This window comes from Myxine glutinosa, chromosome 12, assembly GCF_964187855.1.
Source record: "Myxine glutinosa chromosome 12, kmMyxGlut1.1, whole genome shotgun sequence".
In the NCBI taxonomy this organism is placed as follows: domain Eukaryota; kingdom Metazoa; phylum Chordata; class Myxini; order Myxiniformes; family Myxinidae; genus Myxine; species Myxine glutinosa.
The window spans coordinates 27,637,916-27,660,118 of NC_136272.1; the positions used below are offsets into that span (position 1 = coordinate 27,637,916).

A 22,203-nucleotide genomic window follows, 5' to 3' on the forward strand; every position below is an offset into this window, starting at 1 on the left:
TGAGCACCGGGTGAGCCAGCAGCGTTGCGTCGGCGAGGGCCCATTTGGCACTGGCGAAGGCCGCGTCCATGGCCGCGGACCAAACAATGTCATGCTTGGCCGGCTTGCCCCGGAGGGCCTCGTAAAGGGGCCGCATGAGCTGAGCAGCGCGGGGCACGAATCGGTGATAAAAATTCACCATGCCGAGGAACTCTTGGAGGGCCTTGATGGAACGGGGACGCGGGAACGTGGTGATGGCCTCGACCTTGGTCGGCAGCGGCACGGCCCCGGTCTTGGTGATGCGGTGGCCCAAAAAGTCAACGGTCGTCGCGCCGAAGTGGCATTTGACCGGGTTGACAATTAAGCCGTGCTCGCTGAGGCGACCGAACAGTGTTCGGAGGTGGAGGAGGTGCTCGGCACGGGACGTGCTGGCGACGAGGATGTCGTCCACATAGACGAAAAGAAACGGCAGGTCGCGCAGCACGCCGTCCATCAAGCGCTGGAACGCCTGGGCCGCGTTCTTGAGGCCAAACGGCATCCGCAAAAATTCGAACAGGCCGAACGGCGTGATGACGGCCGTCTTCGGGACGTCGGCCGCCCGGACAGGTACCTGGTGGTAGCCCCGTATCAGGTCAATTTTCGAAAAGATGACCCGTCCCGCCAAACGGGCGGAAAAGTCCTGAATATGCGGGATCGGGTACCTGTCGGGGGTGGTAGCGTCATTGAGACGGCGGTAGTCGCCACACGGGCGCCATCCACCCCCCGGCTTTGGCACGATGTGCAGTGGCGAGGCCCACGCGCTATCGGAGCGCCGCACGATGCCGAGGTGCTCCAACGCGTCGAATTCGGCCTTTGCCACGGCGAGCTTGGCTGGCTCGAGGCGGCGGGCCCTGGCGTAGACCGGCGGGCCCGTAGTGGGTATGTGGTGCTCGATCCCGTGCCGCACCGCGACGGCCGAAAACGTCGGCCGCGTGAGGGCCGGGAATTCCACGAGCAGGCGAGCGAACTCGTTCGTTGCCGGGAGGGCGCACGCCAGTTCGGTCGGCGCGGAGCTGCTCATTGTGCACGCCAGGGAGCTGAAGGTCTCGGCGTGGACAAGGCGACGTCGTTTGACGTCGACCAGCAGCCCGTGCGCGCAGAGGAAGTCGGCGCCCAGCAAAGCCACGGGGACGCTGGCGGTAACAAAAGTCCATTGAAAGCGCTGGCTGCCGAAGCAGAGGGTGACGACGCGTGGGCCGAAAGTGCGTATGGCCGAGCCATTAGCAGCGACCAAAGAGGGGCCGCAAACTGCGTCCAGCCTGTCCTGCTCGGAGGCAGGTATGACGCTCAGTTGGGCGCCGGTGTCGCACAGGAAACGCCGTCCAGACGCTTTGTCCCGAATAAACAGCAAGTTGCCCGAGTGGCCGGCGCTCATGGCTGGGAATGAACGCCGGCCCGGCCGTTTCCCGACCTGCCAAAAGTGCACGGGGGCCGGCACGTCCGAGCCTTGTGTCCGAACCTGGCGTGGTAATAACACCACGCCCGGTCAGGTGGAGGCCCCGGCCGTCGTGTCGGAAGCGGGCGGTGCGGCGTGGTGGCCGCCAGTTGCACCGGCAGTTCGGCCTCCAACCGCGCAGGGCGCTCGGGCGTCGTGGGCGTCGCCTCGGACGGCGGCGGGCTCCAGGTAACCGCGCCGATGTGCTGGCCCGCCGAGGAGATCTTATCGGCTTCCCTGGCGAGGGCGCGGGAATCCGTGATCAACGTGCCAGCCAGGGCGAGGCGTACCGGGTTAGGCAGCTGACGGAGGAACAGCTCCCGGAACAGGAATGCCGGAGAGTGCTCGCCGAGCAACGAGAGCATATAGTCCATGCGCTCCGACGGGCGCGTGTCGCCGAGCTCGGGCAGGTCAAGCAGGCGCCGTGCGCGTGCTGCCGGTGAGAGGGCGAAAGCGCCGAGGAGGAGCGTCTTCAGCGCGTCGTATTTGTCAGCAGCCGGCGGGTGCTGGAGGAGGCTCAAGGCGCGGGCCGCGGTGGTGGAACCGAGCGCCGCCACAACATGGTGGAAGCGGGTGTCGTCCGCGGTGATGCCTCGCAGGGCGAACTGGGAGTCCGCCTGGGCGAACCAAACAGCCACGTGAGTCTCCCAGAAGGTAGGCAGTTTAAGCGTCACTGCCGTATCCATGTCGGTAGGTCACCAATGAAGGAACTGCGCTCCAACGCGAGTCGAAAGAATTGACGCGACCAAAGACGGAATTCGTCCGAGTTGCTTTATTGAAACAAAACAGCTCAGGTATTCTCACAAGCCCGTTTTTCGGGCAACAATATATATACACATTTATGTCGGGAAGTTTGCCCGGCAAAAGCTATACCGGGCATGCCCGGGTATCAAGGGCGAGCCTTGGAAAGGCGAGTCTGGACCTGCCCGGGCGTGTTTGGCTGCGGCCTGGCAAGTCGAGGCTGGGCGTGCCCGGGCGCTCTGGGCGAGCACTGGAAAGGCGATAGCGGGCATGCCCGGACGCTCTGGGCGAGCCCTGGAAAGGCGATAGCGGGCATGCCCGGACGCTCTGGGCGTGCCCTGGAAAGGCGATAGCGGGCATGCCCGGACACTCTGGGCGAGCCCTGGAAAGGCGATAGCGGGCATGCCCGGACGCTCTGGGCGAGCCCTGGAAAGGCGAGAGCGGGCATGCCCGGGAAAGACGAGACCGGGCGTGCCCGGGAGGTTCGGGCGTGCACGGGAACAGTGAGTCCGGGCATGCCCGGGTGAGGCGCGTCTGGCCATGTTCTGGCCGGTGCAAGGCGATTATGTACATCCAGCGGTAACCGCTACAAGGGTATAAAAGATTGGACCTATGGTGATTCCTGTGATTCATTTTGATTAAAAGTAATTCTTTATTCTGATTTTCTGGTCTACTCTGAGATACAAAACGTAAACTGTTCACCAGGCCAAGGTATTATCGAGGTATGCTCTCTACTGAGTGCCGTTCTAGTTATTTCTGCGGCTTTAAACATCAATTTTTGTGATGGTTTGCTAAGGTCTCAATAACCCGATCCTGATCGGGTGACCCAACTTATATTATTAGATGAGTTGTGTTACAAGGAACTTTCCAGTTTTCCCATCCTGAAAGTTCCCTTCTGTATCCATCTTGTTCATCGCATGCATCCTCTCCTGCCTGCCATTCCTCCTAGTCAGGTTCACTATGTCAATAAATTATATTTCGTTCAAAATCATGGTAGATGAGCAAACCTATACATTTTTGGAAAGGTTATAGCATAAGGAAACTAAAAATCAGTGTTTACATTTGGAGAGATACCTGTATGGCGGCCATTTTGGATTTTCAAAATGGCCACTGTAAAATACATATTTTGTTCTATTTCTGCCTCTAATTACCCTAAAAACTTTTTAAAATATACTAAACCTATATTTTCAGGGACAAGGAATCCAATGGAAGTATCAAATTAGTGCTATGGGGAATGGTAAGACACGAATCAAAGGTTTTGAATTGCAAAATACTGTCTTTATATTCGCGATAGGTTGCATAATCAAATACATGTTATCATTTTGTACAGGCAGTTAATAACATCAAAATGTGTCACAATAATTCATATCACCAAACATACACAGGCAGTCAGCAAAATCATATATACACATGCAGTCGGTATAACTTCACATCTACACAGGCAGTCAATGACAAAATATACACAGGCAGTCAATGGCATCAAACATACACGATTACAGAATATGCCATTTAGAGTTCGTCATCACTGTCCTGTGTGTCGTATCCGACAATATAGTCCGCATCGTTTTCACAGTCCGTTCCACACAAGCAAAGGTCGGTCAAATTGATTGGCAAATCGAATCGATCGAATTGGTCGACTGGTCGAATGGTCGATCGAAGCGATTGGTCGAATGGTCGAATGGTCGAATTGGTCGAATGGAATTGGTCGAATTGGTCGAATGGAATTGGTCGAATTGGTCGAAATGGTCGAATCGAATTGGTAGGAATTGGCAAATGTAAACATTGATTTTCAGATTTTCCATGTAATAACGTTTCCAAAAATGTATAGGTTTGCTAATCTACCATGATTTTGAACGAAAAAACAAAGTGAACCTGACTATCCCCACACACGTTCTTTCTCCGCTTCCCTCTGTTTTGGTCTCAGCTGTGGTGTTGGTGTTTTTGACACCAACAGCAGAGCTCTGCTGTCATGTCTCAGCTCTGCTGTCATGATCCATTCAGTGTACTCATACTGCTAGATCTTCCACGAGCCTAGACTATGCATACAAAAAATAACAATAAACGTTGACATAGGAAGACGCTATTTGGCCCATCCAGCTTGCACTAGTAGTGCCAACATATGTTTTTATTTTGAAGGCTCCATTTACGGATTATATAGTCCTCATCGAGGCCAGGCCTGAAATAAATAAGCTGCATTGATAGAAAAGTGAAGAAAAAGAGAGATTAGTCTAAGAGTTTTTGAGGAAGTAATAAATCTGCTTTTTGAAAAGGGGAAGATCATAAGTGTTTGGAAAGACATGGGAAGGCAAAGAGTTCCAGAGTTTGGCATGGAGGGGAAGAAACAAACATAACCGGCCACCCTTGAGTTGCCAATGGCCACACAATAATCATGCGATGTGGTGGCTTGTCGAGTATTCCGTGGTCTCGCTAATGGTGGAGGATTACAGGCAGCAAGTTATTGGGAGCAGAAACCGAAGTAATATCTGTAGAAAAGAGAAAGAGAACCAACTTTGCGACGTAGTACGAGCGGGTCGAGTTTTGAGGTCAGACTGGGAGAGTTGATAAGTCGGATTACTTTGGATTCAATTCTGTCCAGTAAGTATGTGGAGCTAGAACCTCCCCAGAAGTGAGAGCAGTACTCTATACAAGGACAAATCAATCCTTTATATGGTTGAAGCAACTGTTGAGAGGAGAAGAATCTTTAACATCTGAACAGGACTCCTATTTTGTTTGTGGCAGACTTAGCTATTTGTGTAATGTGTGGATTGCAGGATAAATTTGATGTTAGGGTAATACCTAGTAGGTGTATTGAATTGTAATTGTTGTAATTGTGAAGCTTTCAAAGGAGATTGGGGAGTTGATGAGTTTTCGAGAGAGATGGGAGGAAATTGAGTTTTAGAAACATTAAACTCAATCTGATTACATTTGCCCCACTGGGAAATCTTGTCCAAATCCAAATTTAAAAGGATGGCTGTGATGAAACGAGATGTAGATCGAGTGAGGGAAGATGGGGCAGATGGGAAAAACATGGAGGAATGTAATGTCGAGTCATCCCATATGAGTGCATTTGGTTATGGTATTTGTAGAAGAAAGGTCATTGATAAAAAGGAGGAAGAGTGTTGGAGACAGGACAGAACCCCGAGGGGCACCGCTGTTGATAGGGAAGGAGGGAGTTGTTGAACCTTCAATAATTATAGAGATAGAGCAGTCGGGGAGGAAGCTCGATATGAGAGAGCATGTGTCATTGTTGGGGCTGCTGTTGTGGCTGTGGTTTTTGTTATTTATGTGGTCCTTCCATGTAATTTCATATATTTTTATATTGATTCGAAAAGTATTGCTCTGTATAATCTGTGTGTTCCTTCCGTGTCTTTAAGTGTTCCTGCAGTCGAAGAATAACAAATGTTACCTTTGGAACCGCTGTGTTAAGTTCCCATTTCTGCTTCATCTTCTCCCAAACTGGACCACGTATTCTAAAACTGGCACGCTTATGGTTAAACGGACACAAATTTTTGTTCCAAGTCAATCGATTATTATCTTTCGAACGATAATGTTTTTTTTTATTCTTCGACAGCAGGAACCGCTAAATTAAAGCTGGTGGTCCTGCTGCTTCTTCTTCTTCAATCCCTCAAAGACAAGCTTTTAAAGCAGGCATCTGAGAATTAAACCAACACAAATTTTTGTTCCAAGTCAATCGATTAGTATCTTTCGAACGATAATGTTGTTTTTTTTTCTTCGACAGCAGGAACCGCTAAATTTAAGCTGGTGGTCCTGCTTCTTCTTCTCCCTCTTCTTCTTCTTCTTCAATCACACAAAGACAAGCTTTTAAAGCAGGCATCTGTAATATTAAACCAACACAATTTTTTGTTCCAAGTAAATAATAATAATAACTAGAACGGCACTCAGGTAGAGCGCATACCTACGCCAGGCTGAAAGTTTATGTTTTGTATCCCACTGATAGGCCGGATCTGGATTCCGACATGAAGCAAAATCTAATCGGCTTGTTCTTGTCACCTAACCAACTTGTCCACCAAGTATAGTCATAAGTCGTCCACAACGTTTTGAGATATCGTGCTACTGTGGCGGACACAAAAGCCCACTGGCGTGGTGACATCATTCCGCGCACCAAGTGGGCGGTGGCCACGCCCGAGGGGTAGGCGTGGCCTCATGATATACACCGGGCGCGCAGCCCGGAGCGGGCCAGTGTTACAGTGAGCTCCTGAAATAAAGACGCTTATAAGTTACCGCTTGTCCGCTTCCTCCTTGCTCGCAAGCAGCGCGCGTAACGCCGCGCTTTACTGGTGACCCCCTTGACGTTGGATCTGCCGGAGCGATCCTTCCACACGCGACGCCATTGCCATGGCCAACTTCATCAAACTTCCCGAATTTTGGGAGGCTCGGGCCGAAGTCTGGTTCGTCCAGGCCGAAGCCCAATTTCAGCTTCGGCGCCTCACCGGCGATGACACGCGCTATTGCCACGTCGTCGCCTCCCTCGGGCCCGGCACGGCCGCTCGAGTTGTGTCCGTCCTTCGCCACCCACCGGACGGCCACAAGTACGAGGCACTCAAGCGGCTACTCCTAGCCACGTTCGGCCTCACGGACGACGCACGGGCCGACCGCCTCCTGGATCTCCCCGAGCTCGGTGACACGCGCCCGTCGGTCCGAATGGACCATATGCTGTCACTGTTGGGCGACGAAGCCCCCGGTTCTCTATTCCGGGCGCTTTTCCGTCGCCAACTTCCAGCGCAGGTTCGCCTCGCGTTGGCCGGGACCGGGCTAACGGAACCCCGAGCATTGGCAGCCGAGGCGGACAAGTACTTCGCCGCTTCGGACACGCGGGCGAGAGTCGGCGTGGCCGTCACGGCCCTCGTGGCTGATGCTGCTGATGCTGCTGCTGATGCTGCTGATCCACAGCATCAGCTTATACAGCATACGCAGCATGCTGATACGCACCTCATGACCGCCGCCACGCCCCGCCCACCGCAGCGGCGAAAACCGCCACCGCGGGGAAACCCGCCAACTCCACCGGCCTGGCGGAGCCAGCCGCGCTCCTCCAGCTCCACCACCTGGTGCTGGTTCCACGCCAAGTTCGGCCACGAAGCTCGGCAGTGTCATCCGCCATGCTCCTTCAACAGGTCGGGAAACGCCTGGGCCGGCGTTCAATAGTGGCGATGAGCGCCGGCCGTTCGAGCAGCCTGCTGTTCATAACGGACACCTTCTCCAGGCGCCGTTACCTGTGCGACACGGGAGCGCAGGTGAGTGTCGTTCCCGCCGGCACGTCAGACAAGCACGCCGCGGGTGGGGGCCCCGCGCTGCTTGCCGCGAACGGGATGCCCATCCGTACGTACGGAAAACGCTGCCTCTCTCTGCGGTTCGGAGGCCAGGTTTTCCGATGGACGTTCGTCACCGCCGACGTGCCCATGGCACTGCTTGGCGCGGACTTCCTGTGCGCTAATGGGCTCCTGGTCGACGTCAAGCGCAGACGTCTTGTCCAGGCCGAGACGTTCAGCTCGCTCGCTTGTGCGTTGCCCAGCTCAACGAGCGGCTTGCCAAGCGGCTTGCCGAACGGTTCGGTTCCGGCCACGTTGGTCTGTACGCTTCCGGCAGCGGACGCATTCACCCGCCTCCTCGCCGGCTTCCCGGCCCTCACGCGGCCCACCTTCTCGGCGGGGGCCGTCAAGCACGGGGTGGCCCATCACATCCCCACCGTCAGGCCACCGGTCTACGCCCGGGCACGCCGCCTCGAGCCGACGAAGCTGGCGGTGGCAAAAGCGGGGTTCGCTACCCTGGAGCGACTCGGCATCGTTCGGCGCTCAGAGAGCGCTTGGGCGTCGCCGCTGCACATCGTGCCGAAGCCCGGCGGGGGATGGCGACCGTGCGGGGACTATCGCCGTCTCAATGACGCCACGACTCCCGACCGCTACCCCGTCCCCCACATTCAGGACTTTTCCGCCCGTTTGGCGGGCATGTCCTTCTTCTCGAAGGTGGACCTCATACGCGGCTACCATCAGGTCCCCGTCAGGCCGGAGGACGTCCCGAAGACGGCGGTCATCACGCCATTCAGACTCTTCGAGTTCCTGCGCATGCCCTTCGGTCTGAAGAATGCGGCTCAGGCGTTCCAGCGACTGATGGACAGCGTCCTGCGTGACTTGGATTTTGTCTACGTCTACCTGGACGATATCCTCGTCGCCAGCGCGTCCCGCGAAGAGCACCTACGCCACCTCCGCACGCTCTTCGAACGCCTGGGCCAGCATGGCCTGATTGTGAACCCCGCAAAGTGCCAGTTCGGCGCCACCATAATCGATTTTCTGGAGCACCGTGTCACCAGGCACGGAGCCGTCCCCCTGCCGGCCAAGGTGGAGGCGGTGAAGGGGTTTCCGCGCCCCCGCACAATCAGAGGGCTGCAGGAGTTCCTGGGCATGGTGAACTTTTACCATCGGTTCCTGCCCCGTATCGCCCAGCTCCTGCGCCCCCTGCACGAAGCTCTCCGAGGTAAGCCGGGCAAAGGCGACGTTACCTGGACCGAGCAGATGGACACGGCGTTCACGGGCGCGAAGCTCGCCTTGGCTAACGCCACCATGCTCGCACACCCGGCGCCCGATGCACCGATCGCCCTCACCACCGATGCCTCGGACTACGCGGTGGGCGCGGTGCACGAGCAATGGGTGCGTGGAGCTTGGCAACCGCTGGCGTTCTTTAGCCGGCAGCTTCGCCCGCCCGAACGCCGTTACAGTACCTTCGACCGCGAGTTGCTCGGGCTTCACTTGGCGGTCAGGCACTTCCGCCATCTGCTCGAGGGCCGTGCGTTCACTGCCTTCGTCGACCACAAGCCACTGATCTTCGCGATGGGCAAGGTCACCGAGCCGTGGTCGGCCCGGCAGCAGCGTCACCTCTCGGCCGTGTCCGAGTACACGACGGACATCCAGCACGTCGCGGGGAAGGACAACCCGGTGGCGGATTGCCTTTCCCGGGCCGTCGCCCACGCAGTCCACCTCGGCATCGACTATGCCCGGATGGCAGCGGACCAGGCCGCTGACCCCGACGTCCAGGCCTTGAGGACCGCCGTCATGGGCCTCCGCGTCACCGAGGTGGCGTTCGACGGCGCGGGCGCGGCCCTCTTGTGCGACGTCTCCCTCGGGCGTCCTCGCCCCATCGTGCCCGCGGGCTGGCAGCGCCAGGTGTTTGACGCCATCCACGGCCTGTCCCACCCGGGCGCGAGGGCCTCCCAAAGGCTGATCGCCGACAAGTTCGTCTGGCATGGCCTCCGGAAGGCCGTCCGCGGCTGGGCCAGGACGTGCCTCGCATGCCAGCGCGCCAAGGTGCACCGGCACACCCAGGCCCCGTTGGCCCCGTTCACGGTGCCGGAACGCCGGTTTGACCACGTCCACGTGGACCTGGTGGGACCTCTGCCCCCCTCGCGGGGTTTCACCTACGTCCTCACCATGGTGGACCGCACCACCCGGTGGCCGGAGGCCGTGCCCTTGGCGTCGACAACGGCGGCCGATGTCGCGCAGGCTTTCATCGCCACCTGGGTCGCCCGGTTCGGCGCCCCCTCAGACATCTCGTCCGACCGCGGCCCCCAGTTCACCTCGGAGCTCTGGGGGGCGGTCACGCAGGGGCTCGGGGTCCGGCTGCACCGAACCACGGCCTACCACCCCAAGGCTAACGGCCTGTGTGAGCGATTTCACCGCTCATTGAAGGCCGCGCTCCGGGCCACCCTCCGCGACGGCGGCTGGGTCGACAGGCTCCCCTGGGTCCTGCTGGGCCTCCGGACGGCGCCCAAGGAGGACCTGCGCGCATCCGCGGCGGAGTTGGTCTTCGGGCAACCGCTGCGGGTGCCGGGCGAGTTCCTCCCCGACTCCACGGCACCATGGTCCCGGCACCACTCCCCGACTCCACGGCACTCCACGGCACGGCACCATGGTCCTACTATGTATAAAGGCACAGCAGCGCTCCGCTCTGCAAGAGACCGCCCAGAGGTTCGCCCCGGTGCCAACGGCATGCCACGGGCACCCACCGACGCACGTCGCCCCGGAGCTTCACACGGCGGAGTACGTCTTCGTCCACCACGATGCCCACCGGACACCACTGCGGCCCCCGTACGACGGGCCTTTCCACGTGCTGGAGACCAGGGCGAAGCACTTCACCCTGGACATCGGCGGTACTCCTGACCGCGTTTCGGTAGACCGCCTCAAGCCGGCCCACCTCGACGTGGACCATCCACCGCCAGTGGCCCGACCCCCACATCGGGGCCGCCCCCCTGCGGGCGGACCCCCGGCACCGCCCAGCCCCGCCGCCACGCCGCCCCCCGGTCCTGCACCCATCCCAGGGGCAGCCAGGGGCATCCCACCTGGCATCCCTGCACCCCGGACGCCGCCGATCGCCAGGGGGCGCTTCGGCCGGGTCATTCGTCTGCCCCGCAAACTGGCCCTCCAGGTGCGCGGGAATTCTGGGGGGGCGCGTGTGGCGGACACAAAAGCCCACTGGCGTGGTGACATCATTCCGCGCACCAAGTGGACGGCGGCCACGCCCGAGGGGTAGGCGTGGCCTCATGATATACACCGGGCGCGCAGCCCGGAGCGGGCCAGTGTTACAGTGAGCTCCTGAAATAAAGACGCTTATAAGTTACCGCTTGTCCGCTTCCTCCTTGCTCGCAAGCAGCGCGCGTAACGCCGCGCTTTACTACTGTATATATTGGTTTTAGACCTATCACTCAATGGTGAAGAATCACTTGAAAATTAAATAATTATCGTATCCAGATTTGGATCTTCACCCAAATCGAAGAATTTCGTCTGTGTCACATACCGAACATCTCCACCAAATTTCGTCCGAATCCGTCCACAACCTTTTGAGATAACCTGTTCACAAACAGACAGGGGTGTAAACATAACCCCCATCCCCCTTTGGTAGCGGAGGTAATAAGAGAAGATTTGCACATTTCCACTACTTTTCTTCTCGTGCTTGTTATATTTAAAAGGTTCTCCTTGAAAAAGCTTTATTATCCCTTCCTAACATCTTCTTGCCTCTAAAACGTTTTACTCTACCTTCTCCTTTTGCTCTCTTTTCTCAATTTAGCACACCAACCCCTACCCGCTTCACCCCACTACCCTATGGCAGCAACAATCCTCCACTCTTCTTCTTCATCGATATCTACCCACGCATGATACTATAATGTGATCACACAGAGTTTCAGTCACCTAAACACAAATGAACAATAAATGTTTTTAAGTACAAATAAAATGCTCCAGATAAAAAACAATAAAAACAAGTGCGATTTTTATCACGAGCAAAGCTCGTTCTTTCGGACGGATTCATTCCCCCGAATTGGCCTATTTTAGTATGTCTCCTTCCACCAGGTGACACTATGCCATACACACAGTTGCATAGAGAGAATTGGGGTGCTCTCCCAACCCTGAACCCCCAAGACTCTGGTTTTTTTTTTTTTTTTTACCGCCGAAAGCCGTCACCGGGCACCCCCCCCCCCCCCCCCCCCCCACCCCCGAGTACAAATACTAGTTTCCAACTCATTTTGGCCTGGGGTTCAGGAATGCAGAGAAGTCACACAAACAAACAAACAAACACAGACACTTCTCGAATAATCATATGATGTTTAAACACAGGGTACATTTCAGTATGTTACAGTGTGCAAAACGTCATGTACATACATTAAATATAGTATTATAGGCCATAGCTGTAATACTTGTTTAAAACCATGAAAAAACTGCATATTTACATGAAAGGGAGTTGTGTATTTGTTTGGGGTGTGTTGGAGGAGGCGAGGAGGAGTGGGATTGGGTTTTCATTCTGGCACATGCACCTGCTTCCGCTTAAGTTGCACTAACCGCATTCAAATGTGGAAAAAGACAATCGCTCGCATCTTTGTAATGCATAAATCAAGTCTATGCCTTTGAGGGGACCGATGAGGTCACACACCAAAACAAAATGATGGCGTTCACACTCCAAGCATTTAACCATATTTATGAGTAACTTCTGGACCAGTTCCACAGTAACCATTTACCCTGTCCGAGCAAGGTCAGGGGACCGCCACCCTGCCATGTAGTTCAGAGCCTACCGCCCTCGCAATTCATTCCAGGAACTGTTGCTTCACCAATCGGTCTGGGAAAAGCTCCATTGCCACTCAGCCCAGAGGATATTAGCTCGCCCTCTTGCCCAGAGGCCTTCGCTTCACCACCAGGCCCGGGGTTTGAGACGACAAGAGTTGCTACAGCAAACAACATAGCACTGGCTAGTATTGCAGAGCCACTGAATAGGAATGAGGTTGTGTATGAGTCAGTTTGATCCACCATCCAGCCTGCAGCATAAACATACATGCGTCATTACATCCACAGACTTTATACAGCGAGTCAGTAAATTAGAGTTAGGCCTGACTCAGCAGTTGTAGCTTGTTTTGTTTGCAGTCACTAAACATAATAATATGAGTTCCCTTACTAGAGGAGAACATTAGGCCCATCTCAGAGCAGACGCTCCAACCATTACACCGCCGAGGCTGGTCAGAACAACTCATACGAGACAACTCTTGGATGTGACAGCAACAGTCATTACCTGAAAGAGGTGGACCAAGGAGGTAGGGTAGACCATGAATGCCATACGTGAGGCCGATTGCTGTTGGCGTGAGGTGTGCAGGCACCAGGTCAGTCGCGATTATCGCTAACAGAGTCACATACGCTCCATCAAAATAGCCGTAGAGCCCCGCCAAAAGTGCGAGTGGAGGTACGTATTGTGCAAATGGTAGACAGAGGGAGCAAATTCCCTCCAGAGTTATGGCGAAGACATAGCACCACCAACGCCGACGGCAGAAAAAACTGGCCAGAAAACGGTGCAGGGATCAGAATTCTAGAACATTCAAGAAGGTGTGCCATGGCATTATGGACAAATAACTAACAAACAGAAGATCTCTTGACATAATGACAATAAAAGAAGAGTTTCTCCTGCTCACCACAGGCCCATGCAGCTTTGTAATGCGTTTTATTTTATACAGAATACAGGCTAATGGAAGAGCTAGAGCACAGAACAGATCAGGACATACCAGAATTAGAAGGGCACTCATACCTCCGCCTGGTTAGCTATATCACTCAATGGTGAAGAATCGCTGAAATAATTCTACTAGCTGGAACCGGATCCGGATCTTCACCAAAATTGAATCGATTCTTCCTTGCCACACACACAACTTCTCCACCAGGTTTCATCCAAATCCGTCCACAACTTTTTGAGATATCCTGCTATGTATTGTTTTGGTCCCTATCTCCCAATGGTGAAGAATCACTTTAAAAATTATAGTAACCGGATCCGAATTCGGATCTAAACCGAAATCGAATTGTAACCTTGTCACAAATTATAGTAACCTTGTCACATACGCTACATCGCTGCCAAATTTTGTCTGAATCCGTCCACAACTTCTTCAATTAAATCATTATTTGTCGAATCTTACTTTTCATGTATTGTGGATTTTGCTGTCCTGTCTTTGTGTTTGTGGGTTCGGATTAACCCCTGCGTGTGTTACTGATCAGGTCAGACTTTGAACCTTCCCTCGCATGTCACTACCGCCAATTTTGGTTTATGCCTCGGAGTAAAGCTCATTTCGGCCATTCGTCCTCTTGGGGTCTTAACTCCGGGGACACGACAGTATAAACGGTGAAGTTGTAATGGTTGGTTGTGAATGAAAATAAGAAAAACACAAGGATTCAGTTGAGCAATTTGTCATTGTTGGAATTTAAATCCACAGCTGCAGTTGAAAGCCTGGAACCCCTGACACCTACAGATTTGATGCCGATTGGGGATGAAGAAGAACGGAGTGGCATGAGCTGTACTCATGATGGTGACATAGACCCCTGTCCAACTGCCCATTGTCCGAACAAAGGTGATGATATAATGAATGAGAGTGATACAGTGGTTGATAATGGAGTGCGGTCTGCAGAGATTGAGTGTGAAGGAGGTGCAGAAGAAACTTGTGGTGATGGTACAGAAGGCCAATGTGTTGAGATTGATGAAACAATTGAGAAAAGCCACCCAGTATTACCTGCAGCCATCTCTGAAGAAGACTGTAATACTCGAGTCTCAACATGTGTTATCGACCGTGACGACAAGATCCAAAACCCAACATGCACGGCTTCCTCGAGTTCCACAGGAGTGGGTGATGAACTTGAGCGTCAGAGCAGTAATGGAATAGAGGTGGCGGAACTGTCTATAACTAACGATGGAGTGAGTGCCAAGTCGGACTTTGAGGTAATCACCATGGAGGAAGTGGAGGACGCGAGATCTGCCACTGACTGTGTCGTCACCGAGGACAAGCATACTCGCCGCTCACGACCCCGCCAATGGTGGCCTCAGAAACTGAGTTGGCGAGGCGAAAGGATTCGGAAGGAAAAGTCTGGCTTGAGCAACATTGAAGAGCCATTGGAGGAGTGCCGCGTTGCCGACGCAATGGATAATGTGGAAGCAGGAGGAACTCCAGGTGAGGATCAACATGACAATATGAAGTCAATATGCTATTATGCACAACGATGTGCATACTGTAACAATGTATTTGACCTTAACTTCCGACTTATAAATTATGTATGTGGAAACTAATGGGACAGGAAGGCTGGGTAGAGGCAAAGCTTGTATCTCAGCTGCTGATATCTGGGTTGGATTCAGACAGACAACCCTTTTCACTATATCCACAATCCACATCCCTTTTCCCACATCCTTTTTCGCTATATCCACTATCCACATTCCTTTTCCCTCTATCCACATTCCTTTTCCCATGTATCCACACCACTTTTACCTCTATCCACATCCCTTTTCCCACATCCTTTTTCGCTATATCCACTATCCACATTCCTTTTCCCATGTATCCACACCCCTTTTACCTCTATCCACATCCCTTTTACCTCTGTCCACATCCCTTTTCCCTTTATCCACAATCCACATTCCTTTTCCCTCTATCCACATCCCTTTTACCTCTGTTCACAATCCACATCCCTTTTCCCTCGATCCACATTCCCTTTCCCTCTATCCACAATCCACACCCCTTTTCCCTCTATCCACATTCCTTTTCCCTCTAGCCACATTCCTTTTCCCTCTATCCACATTCCTTTTCCCTCTATCCACATTCCTTTCCCCTCTATCCACATTCCTTTTCCCTCTATCCGCATTCCTTTTCCCTCTATCCGCATTCCTTTTCCCTCTATCCGCATTCCTTTTCCCTCTATCCACAATCCTTTTCCCTCTATCCACATTCCTTTTCCCTCTATCCACATTCCTTTTCCCTCTATCCACATTCCTTTTCCCTCTATCCACATTCCTTTTCCCTCTATCCACATTCCTTTTCCCTCTATCCACATTCCTTTCCCCTCTATCCACATTCCTTTTACCTCTATCCACCATTCCTTTTCCCTCTATCCACATTCCTTTCCCCTCTATCCACATTCCTTTTCCCTCTATCCACATTCCTTTTCCGTCTATCCACATTCCTTTTCCCTCTATCCACATTCCTTTTACCTCTATCCACATTCCTTTCCCCTCTATCCACATTCCTTTCCCCTCTATCCACATTCCTTTTCCCTCTATCCACATTCCTTTTCCCTCTATCCACATTCCTTTTCCCTCTATCCGCATTCCTTTTCCCTCTATCCACATTCCTTTCCCCTCTATCCACATTCCTTTCCCCTCTATCCACATTCCTTTCCCCTCTATCCACATTCCTTTCCCCTCTATCCACATTCCTTTTACCTCTATCCACCATTCCTTTTCCCTCTGTCCACAATCCCTTTTCCCTCTATCCACATTCCTTTTCCCTCTATCCACATTCCTTTTACCTCTATCCACCATTCCTTTTCCCTCTATCCACATTCCTTTTCCCTCTATCCACATTCCTTTCCCCTCTATCCACATTCCTTTCCCCTCTATCCACATTCCTTTCCCCTCTATCCACATTCCTTTCCCCTCTATCCACATTCCTTTTACCTCTATCCACCATTCCTTTTCCCTCTATCCACATTCCTTTTCCCTCTATCCACATTCCTTTTCCCTCTATCCACATTCCTTTCCCCTCTATCCACATTCCTTTCCCCTCTATCCACATTCCTTTCCCCTCTATCCACATTCCTTTCCCCTCTATCCACATTCCTTTTCCCTCTATCCACATTCCTTTTCCCTCTATCCACATTCCTTTTCCCTCTATCCACCATTCCTTTTCCCTCTATCCACATTCCTTTTCCCTCTATCCACATTCCTTTTCCCTCTATCCACATTCCTTTCCCCTCTATCCACATTCCTTTCCCCTCTATCCACATTCCTTTTCCCTCTATCCACATTCCTTTTCCCTCTATCCACATTCCTTTTCCCTCTATCCACATTCCTTTTCCCTCTATCCACATTCCTTTTCCCTCGATCCACATTCCTTTCCCCTCTGTCCACATTCCTTTCCCCTCCATCCACATTCCTTTCCCCTCTATCCACATTCCTTTCCCCTCGATCCACATTCCTTTCCCCTCTATCCACATTCCTTTTCCCTCTATCCACATTCCTTTCCCCTCTATCCACATTCATTTCCCCTCTATCCACATTCATTTCCCCTCTATCCACAATCCTTTTCCCTCTATCCACATTCCTTTTCCCTCTATCCACATTCCTTTTCCCTCTATCCACATTCCTTTCCCCTCTATCCACATTCCTTTTACCTCTATCCACCATTCCTTTTCCCTCTATCCACATTCCTTTTCCCTCTATCCACATTCCTTTCCCCTCTATCCACATTCATTTCCCCTCTATCCACAATCCTTTTCCCTCTATCCACATTCCTTTTCCCTCCATCCACATTCCTTTTCCCTCTATCCACATTCCTTTTCCCTCTATCCACATTCCTTTTCCCTCTATCCGCATTCCTTTTCCCTCTATCCGCATTCCTTTTCCCTCTATCCGCATTCCTTTTCCCTCTATCCACAATCCTTTTCCCTCTATCCACATTCCTTTTCCCTCTATCCACATTCCTTTCCCCTCTATCCACATTCCTTTCCCCTCTATCCACATTCCTTTTCCCTCTATCCACATTCCTTTCCCCTCTATCCACATTCCTTTTCCCTCTATCCACATTCCTTTCCCCTCTATCCACATTCCTTTCCCCTCTATCCACATTCCTTTCCCCTCTATCCACATTCCTTTCCCCTCTATCCACATTCCTTTTACCTCTATCCACCATTCCTTTTCCCTCTGTCCACAATCCCTTTTCCCTCTATCCACATTCCTTTTCCCTCTATCCGCATTCCTTTTACCTCTATCCACCATTCCTTTTCCCTCTATCCACATTCCTTTTCCCTCTATCCACATTCCTTTTCCCTCTATCCACATTCCTTTCCCCTCTATCCACATTCCTTTCCCCTCTATCCACATTCCTTTCCCCTCTATCCACATTCCTTTTACCTCTATCCACCATTCCTTTTCCCTCTGTCCACAATCCCTTTTCCCTCTATCCACATTCCTTTTCCCTCTGTCCACAATCCCTTTTCCCTCTATCCACATTCCTTTTCCCTCTATCCACATTCCTTTTACCTCTATCCACCATTCCTTTTCCCTCTGTCCACATTCCTTTCCCCTCTATCCACATTCCTTTCCCCTCTATCCACATTCCTTTTCCCTCTATCCACATTCCTTTTCCCTCTATCCACATTCCTTTTCCCTCTATCCACATTCCTTTTACCTCTATCCACCATTCCTTTTCCCTCTATCCACATTCCTTTTCCCTCTATCCACATTCCTTTCCCCTCTATCCACATTCCTTTCCCCTCGATCCACATTCCTTTCCCCTCTATCCACAATCCTTTTACCTCTATCCACCATTCCTTTTCCCTCTGTCCACAATCCCTTTTCCCTCTATCCACAATCCTTTTCCCTCTATCCACATTCCTTTTACCTCTATCCATCATTCCTTTTCCCTCTATCCACATTCCTTTTACCTCTATCCACAATTCCTTTTACCTCTATCCACCATTCCTTTTCCCTCTATCCACATTCCTTTTCCCTCTATCCACATTCCTTTCCCCTCTATCCACATTCCTTTACCCTCTATCCACATTCCTTTTCCCTCTATCCACATTCCTTTTCCCTCTATCCGCATTCCTTTTCCCTCTATCCGCATTCCTTTTCCCTCTATCCACATTCCTTTTCCCTCTATCCACATTCCTTTCCCCTCTATCCACATTCCTTTCCCCTCTATCCACATTCCTTTCCCCTCTATCCACATTCCTTTCCCCTCTATCCACATTCCTTTCCCCTCTATCCACATTCCTTTTACCTCTATCCACCATTCCTTTTCCCTCTGTCCACAATCCCTTTTCCCTCTATCCACATTCCTTTTCCCTCTATCCACATTCCTTTTACCTCTATCCACCATTCCTTTTCCCTCTATCCACATTCCTTTTCCCTCTATCCACATTCCTTTCCCCTCTATCCACATTCCTTTCCCCTCTATCCACATTCCTTTCCCCTCTATCCACATTCCTTTCCCCTCTATCCACATTCCTTTTACCTCTATCCACCATTCCTTTTCCCTCTGTCCACAATCCCTTTTCCCTCTATCCACATTCCTTTTCCCTGTCCACAATCCCTTTTCCCTCTATCCACATTCCTTTTCCCTCTATCCACATTCCTTTTACCTCTATCCACCATTCCTTTTCCCTCTATCCACATTCCTTTCCCCTCTATCCACATTCCTTTCCCCTCTATCCACATTCCTTTCCCCTCTATCCACATTCCTTTCCCCTCTATCCACATTCCTTTTCCCTCTATCCACATTCCTTTTTGCCTCTATCCACCATTCCTTTTCCCTCTATCCACATTCCTTTCCCCTCTATCCACATTCCTTTCCCCTCTATCCACATTCCTTTCCCCTCTATCCACATTCCTTTCCCCTCTATCCACATTCCTTTCCCCTCTATCCACATTCCTTTTACCTCTATCCACCATTCCTTTTCCCTCTGTACACATTCCTTTTACCTCTATCCACCATTCCTTTTCCCTCTGTACACAATCCCTTTTCCCTCATCCACATTCCCTCTATCCACATTCCTTTTACCTCTATCCACCATTCCTTTTCCCTCTATCCACATTCCTTTTACCTCTATCCACCATTCCTTTTACCTCTATCCACCATTCCTTTTCCCTCTATCCACCATCCCTTTTTCCTCTGTCCACAATCCAAGTCCACTTTCCCTGTGTTGCTCCTCCATCTCCTATTTTGCCAACCTACCATGGCCTATCAGCATTTCCCTTTGTCCTTATCCTCTGTACCTGCACCTGTGGGTCCCAATATATTTTGGACGTTTCCTTCTCTTGCCAATCTGACTGACCAACTGAAGAAAAGTGAGAAAAGTCCAATGGCATTTATTTTTTAGTATGTACAAAAATCGATTGTGAGAGTAACTACTGTATAACTAAGCTGCTGACTGTAACTTCATTGTCATAACATGTCACCTGGTATGGACACATGTTTATATGAAGTATCGCCATAACCTTTCACTTTTTTAATGCAAAATTGGCTCATACAAATGCAGGTTTTTAAATTCATACGAACATGAATAATTGCAAATTCAAACTCATCGTTCATTTTATTGGAATATTACCAAAAAATAGCAAACAATATTTTGACCAAATTGTTAACCAATTGTATATTTATTGATTTGCTGAGGTTACTTGGTTACATGAAGGTTGGGAGCGGGTGAGAGCGGGTGAGTCGGGCATTGCAGGTCATTGTGCTGGTTGATTAGAGATTAGATCTAGTTTTGTATCACAAACTGTGTAACTTCAAGTGGTTTTCTGTGATTTCAAAGTCGATTTTAATACATGGGATAATATCCTTTCCGATTCATATTTTGTGAAAAATTTTTCATTACGGTGAGATATTTATTCATCTTGGTTGTTGTCTTCATTTTACCCCTAAGTCCCGTCCCGTGAGACTCCTTTCTACCCTTTAAGACCTTTACACCTTCACACCTATTAATACCTTTAAAGCCCTTTCAAACCTTTCGACACCTCGAGATAATTTTGACCGTTGAGACTTTAAATTACACCCTTTAGACCTTTTAGACTTTTACAATTATACCATTCAGGAAAGACCTTTCATTTAGTACATCCTTCCAGCTCTAAAGAGCATGGTAAAGATTTTTACCCTCGCCAGAGGAGAGGGTGTTGCTTTTGTTTGTTTGTCCACACAGAACGTACAGTTGTGGCCAAAAATATTGGCATGCTTTAATTTTTTCAAATAACACAGTTTTCTCTAAAAATAAGTTGAACTTGGCAAAAGTGTTTTGTCTCCAATCCACAATTCTTTACTTTACTGTTAATATTACAGAACCTTTGTTTTTGATTCAGAACTTAATATATCCTTTTAAATCAGAAAATAAAAATAAATGGCATTGATAAAATGATTGACACCCAAGACTTAATATTTGGTATCACGGCCTTTGGACAAAATAACTGCAGTCAAGCACTTTCTATAGCCATGAATGAGCTTCCTCCACCTCTCTACTGGCAGGTTGGCTAGCAGTTTGGCCACTCTTCTTATGCAAACTGCTCAAGTTCTCCCAGATTTGAAGAGTGCCCTCTATCCCCTGCAGAGCAGGTTCTCCCAACTGCTTTTTTCTGATCTCCCCACAGGTGTTCAATGGGATTTAGATCTGGACTCATTGCTGGCCACTTCAGAACAGTCCAGCGTTTCGTCTTGAACCATTCCTGGGTGCGTTTTGAAGTGTATTTGGGGTCATTGTCTTGCTGCAAGTCCCATGGCCTTCGACGGAGACACAGCTTTCTGACACTGTGTTGAACACTGCGCTCCAAAATGCCTTGGTAATCTCCTCATTTAATGATGCCATGTGCACATTCAAGGTACCCAGTGCCAGAGGCAGGACAGAGACCCTAAAACATCACTGAACCTCCTCCATGTTTGACTGTAGGGAAGGTGTTCTTTTTTTTGAAGGTTTCATTATGTTTTCTGTAAACATAGAGATGATGTGCTTTCCTAAAAAAGCTCTAATTTGGTCTCATCTGTCCACAGGACATTCTCCCAGAAGGATTTTTCCTTGTTCAGGTGTGTTTTGGAAAACTTCAGTCGGGCTTTCTTATGTCTCTCTCAGCAGTGGGGTCTTCCAGGGTCTCCTACCATAGAACACCCTTTCATTGATTTGGCGACGGATGGTGTGAGTTCAAACTGTCGTACCTTGTGTCTGAAGGTCAGCTTGAATCTGTTTGGCAGTTGATCGAGGTGCTTTCTCCACCATTCCAACAATCCTTCGCTGCAATCTTCGATCAAGTTTTCTCTTGTGGCCACATCCAGGGAGGTTGGCCACAGTGCCATGGGCCTTAAACTTCCTGATAACATTGCGTACGGTGGACACAGGAACATCAAGATCGCTGTAGATGGACTTGTAGCCTTGAGATTGTCCATGCTTGGCTACAATCTTGTGTCTGTCCTCCTCAGACAATTCTCTGGTTGTCTTTCTTTTCTCCATGCTCATTGCGGTACACAGTGACACAAAACAGCAGAACGACTCCTTTTCTCTATTCAAACTGGTTGAAGAAGAAAGAAGAACCACCTTTAGAGGCCATTTTCCCTGCAGAGCAGGGGTTGGCCTTTTTCGGGCACCGTGGTCCCCTTTTTGAAGCAATGTTTTACAGCCGGATGCCCTTCCTGCCGCCAACCCTGTTAGTCGCCTCTTGCAACACACAGGGAATTACCAGTGAACTGGTACTCAAACTGGTTGAATGAGTGATTTTTATATTGCAGGCTCCTGCAACTTACGACAGATGAGTTAAATTCCAAAGTAAAGGAGAATCACCTGCTTGAAATCTAATTATTTCCAACAACTTCTAAAAGGTGACAATAATATTGCCCGCGCATTTTAGGATTTATGTGTGGAATAAGCTAAGATTTAGTAATTTTTTCAGCTTTTTTTGTTTTGTTCCACAGCAAACCAAAGAAATACATTTGTGGATACCAAACGATTTTTTAATTTCAACAA

The 22,203-nt window shown here is 50.7% G+C and overlaps 1 protein-coding gene across 2 annotated transcripts in view; it reads left to right on the forward strand.

The window, feature by feature from the left end:
* Positions 1-22,203, forward strand: part of LOC137438046 (uncharacterized) — a 28,593-nt gene that overhangs the window by 4,999 nt on the left and 1,391 nt on the right. The window contains exon 2 of one of the 2 annotated variants that reach the window (XM_068132920.2): positions 13,971-14,663. In XM_068132920.2, the coding sequence (XP_067989021.2) occupies positions 13,971-14,663 (693 nt within the window). Of the gene's footprint in view, positions 1-13,934; positions 14,664-22,203 lie in introns of both variants that reach the window. The other variant, XM_068132919.2, reaches the window with a different exon arrangement.